The following is a 14315-nucleotide window of genomic DNA, read 5'->3' on the forward strand; positions in this document are numbered from 1 at the left end:
TTATTATTTATTTTTTTATCGCCGTGGTTGGCAATCACCCACTCTCTTAACATTGGCCGGTGTTTCCACCGAGTCTTGAGATGTTGTAATAAATATATATAATATGTACAATGTACATTGTAGTATCATGAGGATACATATCATGTAGTAGCCAGTGGCCAATAAACATTAAAAAAAGACCCCGTGGACATTGGATTTGGAGGCTTGGAGGCTTGGACAAGTGAAACTGGGAGGGAATCTCTCACGGACACTAGCGGCAAGCTGTTTCGACCCCATGCTGAGGTCTCATCAGTGGAGCTCGGCCCAGAGTAACGGCTACTAACTGCCCGAACAGACCGCAATGAATTCAAGTGAACAACATTAACCGGACATGTACTGCTATTTATTTATATCCATATCCTTATCTCTGGCACATAAGTGACATAACCATGGTAACAATTTACATGCCACTTATTTTTTGTGACTTACTGAGAGTCGATGTGTCAAGCTTCCCTGCACTAGTCTGTGGTAACGTTAGTGCATGTACATCACGAGCAGCCTTGGGGCGTGAAGAGGGTGCAGAACACACACAGTGGAGCGTCCAGTATTCATGTACTACTATTCGTGTCCTCTTGAGTCTCCTGTTGTGTGTCGCATGCGCACAGCTACCGGAAGTGATGGCAGGCTCCCTGTGTGCCCTTCTCAGGGCATCAATTCGTGAGGAGAGCAAGTAAGCAAGTAAGTTTCCCGCGCTTTTCAAGCATGCATCCGTGAGAGCACTTTTCAAGGGCGGGTACCGCTCTGAACCGCGCCACTACTGACCTGTTTCACTTTTACCGATTGCTAGCAAAGTCCTCGAGAAGCACGTATACAACCAATTAATTGGATAATGGGAAGCTTGTTGGCGTAGTGCTTGCTGATGTCAAGAAGGCATTCGACAGCGTCCAGTTGCTGTTGAATGAGTTATTTTGATTGTGGGATTGGTGACTCGGTACTTTAAGTCATATCAGCATGAAAAAGGTTTTTGGTCTCCCTCGCCGTACCCCGACTGTCTTTGTTTTGCGGCACGCTAAGTTATACTCCCTCGAATCTCGTCTCAACTTGAGGCTTTTTATTTTTTGTTTTCCGCTGTATTCATCAGCTTACAAGTCCTCTTCTTTCCTCAATGTTCACCCTCCAGTCGGCTGCTACTTGCACCGAGAGGCGCACTAGAGGGCAATCATTCTCTTCACTTTCTTTCCTCGCTGCTACCACTAGATATGGCATGTTCTCTATTTCTTTCCTTGGCGCTGATAGGTGGAATTCTCTGCCTGTCTCGTGTCGTCAGGTTGAGCATCTATCCGTTTTTGTTTCGCTCTGTAAAGAGCACTTAGGGTTCCCTGTAACAAGACGGCAACGTCTGTAGGGCCTTCCCTATCAAAATAATAAATTCTACTACTACTACTACCAAGAGTACATAAAGGTTTATGTACTCTTGCTACTACTACTACTCGGCTCTGGCATGGTTTAACACCAGATGGCCTGCCACGCGTGCCATGTACGCAGGGTGTTCCGCAGGGGTCTCTGTTTTGGGACCTGTCCTATTCAGCCCCTAGAGCTCTATGTCCGTGGTCTTCCCGGCCCCCATGTTGTTGTTGTTGTAGAAGTTTATTTAACGTCGCACCACAAACAGGCTATTTCGCCTCCTTTGATACATGTGGACGACAGAAGGAATGAGAGAGAGAGGGGGGGGGGGGGACAGAAGTACGGAGAGAGGAAGGGTAGAAATAAAATTTAAGCTTGGAAGCTCAGGGCTTTTTATGCCTTGATGACCTAGACAAAAAAAAGCATAGGGATGTTATAAATTCTTTAAAAAAATCCTCCTTTTTTTAAGATATAACCTGTGATTCGAACCCGCACTATCGCGCGCCCTGCATGCATCCCCCGATATACACTTCGCATACATACTAATTCTTCCAATGCTGTAGACAGCAAGCTGTTTCGGCCATAATGGCCTCATCAGTACAGCTACGAGCTAAATAGGCCGAGCTAAATAGGCCGAGCTACCAGCTACCAGCCATGGAGGCACCACAGCTAAATAGGCCGAGCTAAATAGGCCGAGCTACCAGCTACCAGCCATGGAGGCACCACAGACATTACTAATTTTTTTTTTTTTTTTTAATTTCGGCCAGTCGGCTTCTATCATTTCGTCTTGGGGGTTAGACAAGGGGAAGTAGCCATGTCGGGGCGTGAGCCCGCCTTTCGGCACCGGGAGTTGCAGCTCGCTCGACTCGACTCCACTGAGTGCAGAGGACCCACACCTAGTACCTTGATCTGGTGAGCTGCGTCGTGGGGATTTTGCAGTCAGATGTGCAACTGCGGGGCTCGAACCCGCGACCTCTCGGGTCGCAGGCAAGTGCAGTACCCAATGTACTACCAGGGAGCCTTCCAAGTTGTTTCACATTGTGATCTTGCATTTGAAAGCCCTATTTGAATATGCATTGTGGCCAGCCGCGCTAGCCGTCTTTGATGGCACGGTACGGTAGGGGATAGGTACGGGACAGGTACGATCGAGGGTAATACGACACCGTCTCCCGTACCGTACCGTACCATCAAACACAGTACAGCTGGCCACATATACAGCTGCCCACAATATTCAAATAGGGCTTTCAAACGCAAGATAATAACGTGAAGCAACTTGGAAGAATGGGTATGAATGCGAAGTGTATGGAGGAATGCATGTAGGGCGATAGTGCGGGTTCGAATCCCAGGATATGCCTGAAAAAAGGAGAATTGACATAACATCTTATGCTTTTTTGCCGTCAGATACGGATAGCGCCAGGCGTGACACAAACAAACAAACAAACACACACACAAATACCAAATTAAAGCCGTGTGGACCCTGGCTAGCGCCAGACGTTACTGAAGTAACGTCTTCTGCATAGCTACGGGAATAAAATTTAATAAGCAAATTAACCATGACTTGTGTCAACAGTTTCAAAAGAAAGAAAATTTGCTCAACGCGCATGGTGTCGTAGATCTACTATCGATATCGTAGAGAAAAAAAAAGAGAAAAAAACTATCGTAGACCTACTATATACTATACGGGTAGATTGCATAGTACCAAGAGTACATGAAAACCCGGTTTTCATGTACTCTTGATAGTAATAGTGCATACGCCATGATACGGGTCGGCCGGGAACTCGGGTCGGGGCCGGGGCCTGGGATATACGGTCAATGTTTTTTTTTATACGGTGAAATAATAATTTGAAGTCACATGATGACGCGCAGCCAGCCATCCGATCCGAGTCGATAATCCGATGCATCCGTTCCACGATCAGCGGAACTCCGGAAGTCATGCCCTTTCCGGCGTGATTTCATCTCCGGATCTCCTGTATGCAGTATGCATGCAGCCCGGAGCCACTCCCTGAGTTCCTGTCCCTGACGACAGCAGGAGCTCGAAAAGGAAAGTGCACTCAATTTTTTGTGTGTCTGGTACAATCAGTGAAAGGCGTTGCAAGTCATGTTGTGGGCTGGTTTGTACGGGACTTCAGGCAATTGTGGTTTTCGCCAACAGACTCTCGTGCTGAAAGTCCCAAGCCACAGTTGTCCTAGGTAGATCGCCCTTCTCCTACAATGCCTAAATGTGAACTTGCCGAAAGTGTTTTCCTGCCAGGCCACTGAGGAATTCTGCGGCCATTGGCCAAGTCTGTACTTACGTCTTCTGATGGATCGATTTTGATTTGGCTGTGATTGTGAGCTTGACACATTCAAGTTACAGCATGTCCAAGGTAAGAGTTGTTAGTACTTGTTGCCAGACTGATTCAGTTGGAGAATGATCAATACTCTTCAAGAGAAGTCTCTTCGTGGGTCTGCTGTATGGACTGAGCAAATATGCACGAATTTTCAATTGCGGACAGCCTCACACACTCTTTCTCAGCTGTTGGTGCCTGTGAATCACTTCCTAGACAATTTGAACTATGCTAGCAGTCAACATGATTGTAGCTAACATGATTGTAGTGTCATGTAGCTTGTGCAAGGCAGCACTGTGAGTGTGATAACCAGCACTGCAGGTGCACAGCCATCGCGAGTGGTGTTCATGAGGCGCCATGCCTTTGTCAGATTCAAAGACGTTGTGGGACTGACTTGTGTCTACAGAGTTCAGTGCACGGTAGCGTTTTGCATTTGGACTGCACAAGTTACTTGCCTGGGATGCCTTGGCGTTGTGGCAATAAGGAAGTTTCGATGATAGCCAACAGCTCATACGTTTCTCTTTCTGTTTGGTTCTGTAAGGATGGCACAGTCTGAGAATGCAGAAATAAGTCAAAAGGGCATCATGTACTGAGTAGTCTCCATTGCAATAGTGCAATGCTGTCTCCAGCAATGAACTCAACTTTCACCTGTGAACATCAAGCACCAAACAAGCAGGATACACAAACAAACAAACAAGCACGTACACATACATACATGGGCACACACACACACGCACACTCGCACTCACACACACACCATGTACCAATGTACGCCCATCGCAAGAGAAGAACGCAAATCTGCCCGCAGATTTTCTCTTATAGCAACGATAGCAGACAAGATCTGAATGAGACAGATCAAGACTAGCGCCAGGTAACTGCCCAATCCACACAACTTGCGAAGCCATGTGACTTGACCACCAATGCACACCTGGTCTACACCACACGGAGTACATCGGCATAAAACGGCCAAGACACACACACACACACACACACACACACACACACACACACACACACACACACACACACACACACACTCACTCGCCCACACACATGTGCACACACCGTGAGCGAGCGGTGTGTGTGCTCTGTCAGTCTCTCTCTCTCTCTCTCTCTCTCTCTCTCTCTCTCTCTCTCTCTCTCTCTCTCTCTCTCTATCTATCTATCTATCTCTATCTCTACTTTTCTGCATATAATTATAATTAGTATGTGTTCGTCTGTATGTGTGTGTGGCTGCAGCAGCCCGTCATCCAGCCTGCATTCGCACCGTCATCACATGGTGCACCTACATCATGTATGAATGTGTCATCAGACATCCACAGCCACAAGGAGCGCGATCAACAATGCTCGCCAATGCTGGACTCTACCTCAAACTCGCTGCTGAACTCGGCGCCTCTCTTTTGGGGTGTCCAGTTACGGCGACAGCGCTCCATGAATTTGATCAAACAACCACCCCCACAGGAGCCACACAGAAAGACTTCACAGGCTGGTTTACGCTTGCAACATCGAGACAGATCTCCAGTTATTTCGGCGGAAAATCGTACAGCAGCCAACTTAGGCGAATTGACAGCGACACCAGCAAATGCACCCACGTTAGAATCATCAACAGCAATGCCAGCGAATGCAACAGAATCGGGGCCAGAGGCAGCACCACAAAGCGTTCCTTCAGCCACATCCGATGACAAAATAGGTATTGGACAGAGCGAACATGCTGAAGCATACCGAGCCAGGATACGTGAGTGGCGGGAGCGGGAGAAACAAGCACTCGTCAGGAAAGGACGGCCCTTGCGGTGCCCGAGAAGAAGTGCTGAACTCGCGCTGCATCCCAAATCTCTCGGTACTGCTGACAGTGCTCCACCGTCACCCAGCGTCCAGCATCCTCCATGTGCACTAGCAAAGGACAAGAAACAACACGAGCCTTGGCTGGCATGCGAAGAAGAGGAAATGACCAAAAGTCGGTCTTTACCCGTGTCTGTTCAAACCTCTTGGTCTCTGGAGGAGTGTACGGTTAGTGCGTCTGCTACTGTGAAAGCCAGTCCCATCAATAGTCCTGTCAAAGTAAGGTCATCACCTGCCAGCAGTGCCGATCCTTCAGCGCCTGCAATTTCTTTCAGGCTTGGTCGATCTTTTGATACAGTGCCATCGTCAACCTGCAGCCGACCGTCGCCAAAAGCTAGGCCACTGGTGCGCACCCGCTCCAAGTCGATGTCTTTGGGGAAAGAGGCAGATGTATCAGATGAGAAAATGAGCCTGAAGAGTGAGGAATCCTCGTCCAGCAACAGATCCCAACGATCACAGTCCGATGATCAATATAGAGCTCTAGAAAGCCTGCAAAGCAAACCGATTTCCAGAGTTAGGAACCGCCTCAAGCACCTAGTGACTGCTAGTCTGACGTTGAGATTGTTAGAGTCATCTCGAAGCAGAGCATCCAGAGCCTTGTCAGGCAACCCTCCCCCTGAAGGAAGCAGTTCAAGACGCATATCTGGTGTCGACGAGATGCTCTCGTGCAATCACGCGGGCACGACGCAACTTTATAGTTTGCCAATGTCAAGTCGACCCAACGGCAGAGCATCCTCTGCATCCAACTCCTGCGACTCGCATCACATACTGCAGAACTTAAAATCGCGGCCGCGGAGCAGCAGTTCATCCGAGGTTACCCACTCCAGGACACCGAGTATTCCAGTACCTGGCAGCCGCCTAAACACCGCACCGGCAACGCTGGTATCTGACAGTGCTGCTGCTGCTATTAGTAGAGTAGAAATAATGGGGGCCAGTTTTGACAGCCAAGACGATCCCCTTGCTAACGGTGCCAGCCTGAAAGTGTCACGGAATCGACCCCTCCCTGCTATGGAGGTGGCGAGTGGTGGAATAAGTCGTAGCGGTACTACTAGTCCCCTGCTTACTCCCACACTAGAGCGATGTCGATTGAGTCAAGTTGATAGCTTATCTGCTAGTGTTGAGAGTAATCAGAGCTTGAGGGAGTACACTGCTTCGGACGGCTACTCATCATCATCATCACGGCAGTCTGACAGATCGGCCTTTGACCTTCCAGGAACATCATTGTCCTCCACATCTCTGCGAGCCCGATGGGTAGAACAAACAAATCTCCGCCACTCTCAGTCAAGTGATCTGGCTTCTCCTCCGGGATTGCACCGCCAAGCTCTTATGATAAGTCGCAGTGACTCTTGCGACAATCAGAAGCCTTTAAGGTATGTCTATTTGTCATTTTTATACTGGCCTGGTATCATTACCGACAATAGTACATACGATGTAGTCCCCACCCTGAGTGTGCAACTCCTGCATGCAGCACTGCGCCAGCAGAATTTCAAGTTGACAACGTTTTCATGATGCAGTGCACCTTGCAGGCAAGATTTCCGACGTTTGTACAAAGGTGTCAGCCCACCACACATGTGCTTGCTAGCACTCGTTTGTGCAGGATCAAATGGCGGGGGGGGGGGGGGGGGGATGCACTCTTGCTACTAACAAGAGTACACAAACCAGAGTGTGAAACTCTGCATTGGGTTCTGGACAGCGGAAATCGTAGTCTACGGCTTTTCTTCATGAATAATGGAAGCTGTAATCTGTGATTGTACTGTTGCACTTCATCAGTTTGATCTGCAATATCAGTTTGTACTGTACACTGCTGTTGAAAAAGGTCTAAGCGAAGAATTACGCTCCCCCCCCCACCGACGGAGTCACACAGTCTGACACTCTGGTTTAGCACTCTTGTTACTCATCACAGTGTGTAGTCTTTGGATGGCTGAGTCGGATGATCTTGGTGCAAGGAAGCTGAGATGCTCCCTTCGTCCTATATCCCCAATTGTACTTGTGCATTTCCCCCGAAACTGAGTGAGTGTGTCCTACAAGATAGGGATTTGTGTCGGAAATGTCACTGAAAGCGCCACTCCGTTCTTATACTTTAGAGGCATGGATGAGTGTGGAACTACCTGGACGTGTAGTCTACTGGATGCGGAGTCCAATGGTCTTGGTTTGAGGAGGCTTAGATGCAGTGTTTGGCCTTTTTTCCCAATCGAATGCGGTCTCGTACTGATGTGTACACCATTCATCTGGTAACTATGCCAGTGCAGTGCACTGTGCAGGCAACAACCCGCAGTACCTTGTATGACTTGAGTGCAGTCATACAGCATCCCATAAAGAGCCCATAATGCCCTGAATGGACTCTTCTGCTTATCCAAAGGGTGTGTGACCATGAAGAGTTCACCATGCACTGCACTTGAGACTGAAGAGTCCATTCAGGGCGGTAAAGACTCTTTATGGGATGCTGTATGACTGCACTCGAGGCACACAAGGTACTGCGGGTTGTTGCCTGCACAGTGCACTGCACTGGCATAGTAACCAGATGAATGGTGTACACATCAGTATGGGGCGGAGTATGAGACCGCGTTTGATTGGGAATAAAGGCCGAATGCTATATCTCAGCCTCCTCAAACCAAGACCATTGGTCTCAGCGTCCAGAAGACTACACGTTCTGGGAATTTCACTCAGTTCCGGGGAAGTGCGCGGATTCGATTGTGAATATAGAACGAAGGGAGCATCTCAGCTTCGTCGGACCAAGAGCATTCTACTCAGTACCCAAAAGACTACAAGTAGTGAACTTTTGGTTTTAGACCATACTTTTAATCTGTAGTGCAGCATGTTACTGGTTGTTGTTTGAAAGTGTGTGCCCATGGTTTAGCAAGTACAGTAGAGATTGCATCCTGCCTATTCCTGTGTTGTGCCTGTTGGTCTTGGCTAAGCTGTCCTTGTTGCTTGCACTACCAACACCCACTGGCAATGTCTTCTTTCTGCTCTTTTTGTACAGCAACCGGCAGTGGGGAGTGGACGTGAAGTTCACCCGCCGCTGCACCTCTTCACAGTCGGAAGATCAATTTGAAATGCTCACTTTGCCAGTGGATAGCGGCAGCAGCAACGCGGTAAAGAGTGACTCTAAGTTTGTTCTTGTATTAAATCCAAGTCACTACCGGTATCGAGTGCCATGGCATGGGAAACCGTTTTGGAGAAATCACTGCCTAGTAGAGTACTTTGAAAGGGGAGTTGTCGTTTCTTTCCTCTTCTTTCCTGTTTTGCTTTCTGGCTGTGTCCCGTGAACGTGCCTAATAGGCTATGATGGTGGGGGGGGGGGGGGGGGGATGCATGTACAGCTGAGTTGATATCGACAGTAATCTCTTTTCTGTGGTGGTGTGGATGTGTGAAAGGGCCTAACGGGACTTTCACACATCCATGTGGATTACACTTTCCCAGCATGACATACATGTCTACGCAGTCAAACACATCTTCAAGGAGATTCCCAGTTTTCCCAATTATCCCAACCTTGAGTGTCTCCCCCATTGCGACTTTTTTTTTCAACCACTCTCGTTTGTGCTATGCAGGGCGTCAGGCAGGCGTTATCTGGACCAGAAGTTGGCAACCCAGTACGAGTGGCCAGGCTACCAGCTGGACGGGTACCTGACCGGCGTACATCGTCATCGTCCAACTACCGTCATCGCACGCGCTCAGGCTCGCCAACAACGCTCATGGAAGAAGTGCAGAGTCGGCGCCGCGTTGGGCCCAATTCAGCAGAAACCCTGGTGCCGCTAGCGTCTGGCTTCTGGGGTGTCAAGCTAAGACGACGGCGCTCCTCAAGTCACCCTCCTATTGTTCACCTGGGTAAAGACACTGCTGGATCCGACCTGTCATCTGACCTGCCAACGCACAACAATGCTGCTGCGTCAAGCAGAAGGAGAGGAGATCGAAGTGTGGATAGATCTGCTGGCATTTCAGAAGATCACGGGAAAAGAAGCACCAAAAGTATGTATGAACAGACCAAAAGTACGTATGAACAGACCAAAAGTACGTATGAACAGCGCATGAAGGAGTGGCGTAGACGTGAGAAGCAATTCCTCGTGGAGCAGAAGGAGAAGAAGCTAGAAGTGGAATCTAAAAGACCAATAAAATGTCACTCGGCTTCGTCGTCCAGGACCAGCTCAATGAAGAAGAGAATCTCTGCACAATCAGGACGTGGCTCCAGGGAGCAGGTTGCCGCCGATGGCTTACGGCCAGTAGATGGTTTTAACCATCGGCCTCGACATTCTATTGCTGCTATTAAGTCCTTTGATGATCACTCTGACACGGCTCGCTCGCGCTCAAAGTCTTTCTCCGTAACACAGTCAGCAGGCACTGGGGAAGAGGCTGACTTTCTGGGCTTGACATTTGAGAACAGGAGCTTGTCTAACAGCAGCCTCAGTGAGAAGACCGATTCAGAAGCGACTGGCTCTAGAAATATCTCTAAAGTGAAGTCTCGGCTCAGGAGTTTAATCGGAGTTGGCTGGGCATTGCGTAAACAAGAGAATCACAGTAGCACTACTTCAAACTCCGCTCTTGTTGACAATCAGAAGCGTTCCTCGTCCGGTGACGAGAGGATGTGCTTTGCAGACCGGCGCACATCCGGCGAATCATCTGGAAGTAATGGTGTCCGGCCTCAACGCATGTCCCTCGTGAAGAACACACCGACGGCCAGCATTAGCAGTGACCATTCTCTTCACCATCGCATTTCAAGGTAGAGTCTCGGGGCGAGTGTATTGCCTCCGTTCATAGTAAAGTTCAGTGCATTGCTGTGGTTTTGCAGTGCAATGCAGTAGCTGTACAGTACAGTACAGTGCAGTGCAGTGGGACTGGTAGTGGGGAGAACGCCATGTGTAGGACTCGTCCCTGCACTGGTCCTAAATACATGTGCATGCAGTATACTGTGTAATCGTACACTAAACCTAAGGGGAGGGGAAAGATATGATGTTGCACACTACTGCATGATATGTTCATTCTTCAACAGTACATTTATGTATGAGTATACGTGATGAGTGCAGTGCGAGTGCCGTAGTCCGAACACCTGGCCATACTTCACACAATGCAAGTACACATGGTGGTGCTTTGTATAATTTCAACACTGCCCAGCCTGGTATGTGTAGAGCTAGAGCTACACAATACAGTGTATTGTTGTATGGGTTGTGGCGGTCCAGCAAATTTGAAGCACCGGCGCCTGCATCTATTGTATGAGGCGTCAATTTTCTGACTGCCAGTTGGTCACAATCATCAACACTGCATTGAAAGTATGTGACGTGTGCCCATGCGTACTAAGTTGTGTCCTAACATGTGTGCATCGACCTCTGTGTGTGTGTGTGTGTGTGTGTGTGTGTGTGTGTGTGTGTGTGTGTGTGTGTGTGCGTGCGTGCGTGTGTGTGCATGTGTATATGTGTATATGTGTGTGTGCACATTTGCTCTTTGTAGTCCTGAGGAGGATCAAAGCATGTCATCGCTGTCCAGTCTGAATCGTTCCTTCTTGCTCAAGTCAGCAATGCGCCCATTATCACCTGCTATGGAACGGGCTGACAGCTGCCAAGATGACAGTGTGTCGTGCGGTGTTACACCATCGCTCTCCAGTGACGATACTTCATCCGTAAGCAATAGTCATAAAGACATTGATCAAGGTCCGAATCCAGTCCATTTTGAATTGCTGCAGTTCATTCCTATTTTTCTTTCCATCAGAAGGGATTTATTTACCCGTTGCTACTTTTCAATAGGAGTTTAGGTAAACATGTACTTCAGAGTGCACTGTATTCTCGTGTATGACAGTGCTTGAATGCGGGAATACTGTGACTGAACTGCTGGTCCTGGGGGGGGGGGGGTGTAGCTATTGACGTAACTGACATGCTGTGCACTGACTGTGTCCGCTATGGCATAACGTCTCCTTTGCCGCTGCTGTTTGTCCTGCTGCTCTTGCATCTCCTGTGTAGCGTGTGCGAAGTGAATCAGCGTCGCGCATGAGGGATAGCGCTGATGGATTCTCATTCAACTCCACTGACTCCGCGACAAATCTGACCATCAAGGAATCAACCTTGCAAGGCATTCCCAGCAGGTGACTTGCTCGACTTAGGAGCAGTAAAATCGCATTCACCCCTGTTCACCCCTGTTGACCCCTGTTCACCCCTGGTCACGTATCTACATGTAGCTTGGGGTGCAAAGACAGAGCAAAGAGCACACACTGCAAAGACAGAGCAAAGAGCACACACTGCAAAGACAGAGCAAAGAGCACACACTGCAAAGACAGAGCAAAGAGCACACAGTGTGTAGCCAGTATGCTGCTGAGATTATTTGCTCCTGAATGTTATACAGGTCTGCTCTGTACCCCCTTGTTGGTGCATGCCCCTCGCATTTTGTATGGAGCGCTGTGTGGGCGGTACGTGCAAGGGTTGGGCAGGCCACAGCAGATCCATCAACTTGTGAGCAGCCCAACCGCTCCAACGGCCAGGCCGCTTAGCCTGGTGTTTTTATGCTGGCAGCGTCGTCGATGTACTCAGAGGCAGTGTTGGGACTCGTATTGAGCGTTGATCTGTAGTACATAGGAGTATGTCAGTTGTTTGTGTGGGATCAATAATACAGCATGCAAGTTTATTTCTAATTACTGATATGTATGCTTCTATGCTCCCTGTGTTACCTGTGTTACTCCCTGTGTTACCTGTGTTACTCCCTGTGTTACCTGTGTTACTCCCTGTGTTACCTGTGTTACTCCCTGTGTTACAGTCCCACACTGTCAATGGGTGTGCCAGGAAGTATTGCCGACAGGGAGAATATGTCCTTACTGGATCGCAAGAAGCATAAAAAGGGACTAATTGCACGGGTAAGAACGAACACATCGTTATCATTACTTTTAAAGTGTACCTTCCCTTGTCGAACATACAGCCTAGTTCACATTCGACGTGACACTGGCTGTGTGGGACGTAAGAGTCTGTCGGGGAGGCTTGGCCGAGCTGTAAAGTCCTGTACGATTCATACGACATGGCATTCAGCAGGTCTGCAATTTTCTACATTGATCGGCGTGAGGCATAAATCATGGCTCATGCTGGGTTGAATTTTGGCCCTCATTTCTTCTGGATGTACAATGTAGTGTGTGTCACTCAAGCTTGGCAGCAGTCCGCCAAGAAACTGCCATGTTTGGAACCGGAAATTTCTACTGCACATTCCATGTGATTTCTTTGTGTGAGCGTGAAGCAGAACATCTTGTGTGCAATATGTCAAGCCCAAGAACACACAGTCATACCGTAGTGTCTTGTATTAAAGCCGGTCTCATGTAGAAGCCTGTTTTGAATACAAGCCTGTTTTGAATACAAGCCTGATTTTCAAGATACACTGTCGGCACATAAGCCTGGTTTTAGTGTTGACACACATAGAAATACCTGCCTTGTATGGAAGCCTGATGTGAATACAAGCCTACCCCTGACATGGGTTTCTGCAGGTATAAGGCTTTGTTTGATACGCGACATTACGGTACGCAAACCTTTGCATTGCGTTCCCGTCACGTAGACCAGGACCTCACTAATATTGACTGTGGTCACTCGATCCCCGTCAAATGTGATCATGTCAGCATGGCGGATTAAGCATCGCCACCATACATAGCCCTGCTCTGTGGAGGAAATTTACGCGCCATACAATTATATAGCCCTGCCCTGTGGAGGAAATTTACATACTTCACATACTGCACAAAGCACCCGACTCCCGTGGCATGTCCGCAAACTACACAAAGTCTAGCGTGGAATTCACAGGATGTTTGCGATGAGATTGCCGCGAACCACATGCTCTTTATCTGTGTGTGTGGGTGTGTGTGTGTGTGTGCGTGCGTGCGTGCGTGCGTGTTTTATTTCTGCTGATGTATCACGTCATGCATACAGGCTATTCATGCAACACTGTCAACATCACCACGTCACAGTACTGACGTGGCTGGCAGCTCACCCCGGAAACGCAGTGACGACCTCGGCTCTCCCTTTGTAAGTCTCAAGCGACAATCACCAGTGCTGCACAAAGGCACGGAGCAGTGTGAAGCCATGTTAAGCCATGCGCTTGTGTGGATTGCTTTCTTTCTTTTCTGTTGTGTGTATACCAGTACACATACTGAAATGAAACAATGGCGTGTGTGCAAGCACCAGAATGATGTCAGCAACACACTGTACAACCTGCATGAGTAAAGCAATTATCAGAACACACACACACACGTGTGTGCACTTGCACGCACGCACTGGGAACCCTAGGTGAAGTTTAACCATGTTGATGAACAGAGCAAGAGACTGGGCCTGTCGATAGTCAGCTGGAAGAGCACTCCATCTGCCTGCTGTCAGCTTCAGTGTGTAGGGGGCCACGTCACCGTGGTATGGGCAACATCACCGTGATATCGTAGCTACATATCACTCATCTTCTACCGGATGAAACGGGTGCAATGGGTGCTTTGCAGATCTAAGTCAGTGCAAGCACCCACGTAGTCCTGCAGGTTTGTAGACAGTTCATCATTGTGATTGGTATTGGGGATAGTTTCCAGTGACGTTAGTGTTTAATGCAATGCTACCCCAACTGCAGTGCAATACTGCCATCACTCCAATGCACACCTGTCATCACTCCAATGCACACTTGTCATCTTTCTTGTTTGTGAGCCGTGCTCATCCTCTGAATCTGCTGGTGTTGTTCGTTGTTTGTTACTGCATGTGCACATTGTGTGTGTGTGTGTGTGTGTGTGTGTGTGTGTGTGTGTGTGTGTGTGTGTGTGTGTGTGTGTGTGTGTGTGTG

At 48.6% G+C, this 14315-nt stretch overlaps 1 protein-coding gene across 2 annotated transcripts in view; it reads left to right on the top strand.

Annotated features, from left to right (window-relative positions):
* The first annotated feature begins 3453 nt into the window (after positions 1-3453).
* LOC135805800 (uncharacterized) overlaps positions 3454-14315 on the top strand; it is a 14720-nt gene continuing 3858 nt past the window's right edge. The window contains exons 1-8 of one of the 2 annotated variants that reach the window (XM_065319901.1): positions 3454-3749; positions 4950-6919; positions 8533-8644; positions 9101-10266; positions 10992-11160; positions 11498-11619; positions 12285-12381; positions 13430-13525. In XM_065319901.1, coding sequence (XP_065175973.1) covers positions 3741-3749; positions 4950-6919; positions 8533-8644; positions 9101-10266; positions 10992-11160; positions 11498-11619; positions 12285-12381; positions 13430-13525 — 3741 coding nt within the window. In that variant the 5' untranslated portion in view covers positions 3454-3740. The remainder of the gene's footprint in view (positions 3750-4949; positions 6920-8532; positions 8645-9100; positions 10267-10991; positions 11161-11497; positions 11620-12284; positions 12382-13429; positions 13526-14315) is intronic. The other variant, XM_065319902.1, reaches the window with a different exon arrangement.

The sequence above is a fragment of the Sycon ciliatum genome, chromosome 1 (assembly GCF_964019385.1).
Source record: "Sycon ciliatum chromosome 1, ocSycCili1.1, whole genome shotgun sequence".
Classification (NCBI taxonomy): domain Eukaryota; kingdom Metazoa; phylum Porifera; class Calcarea; order Leucosolenida; family Sycettidae; genus Sycon; species Sycon ciliatum.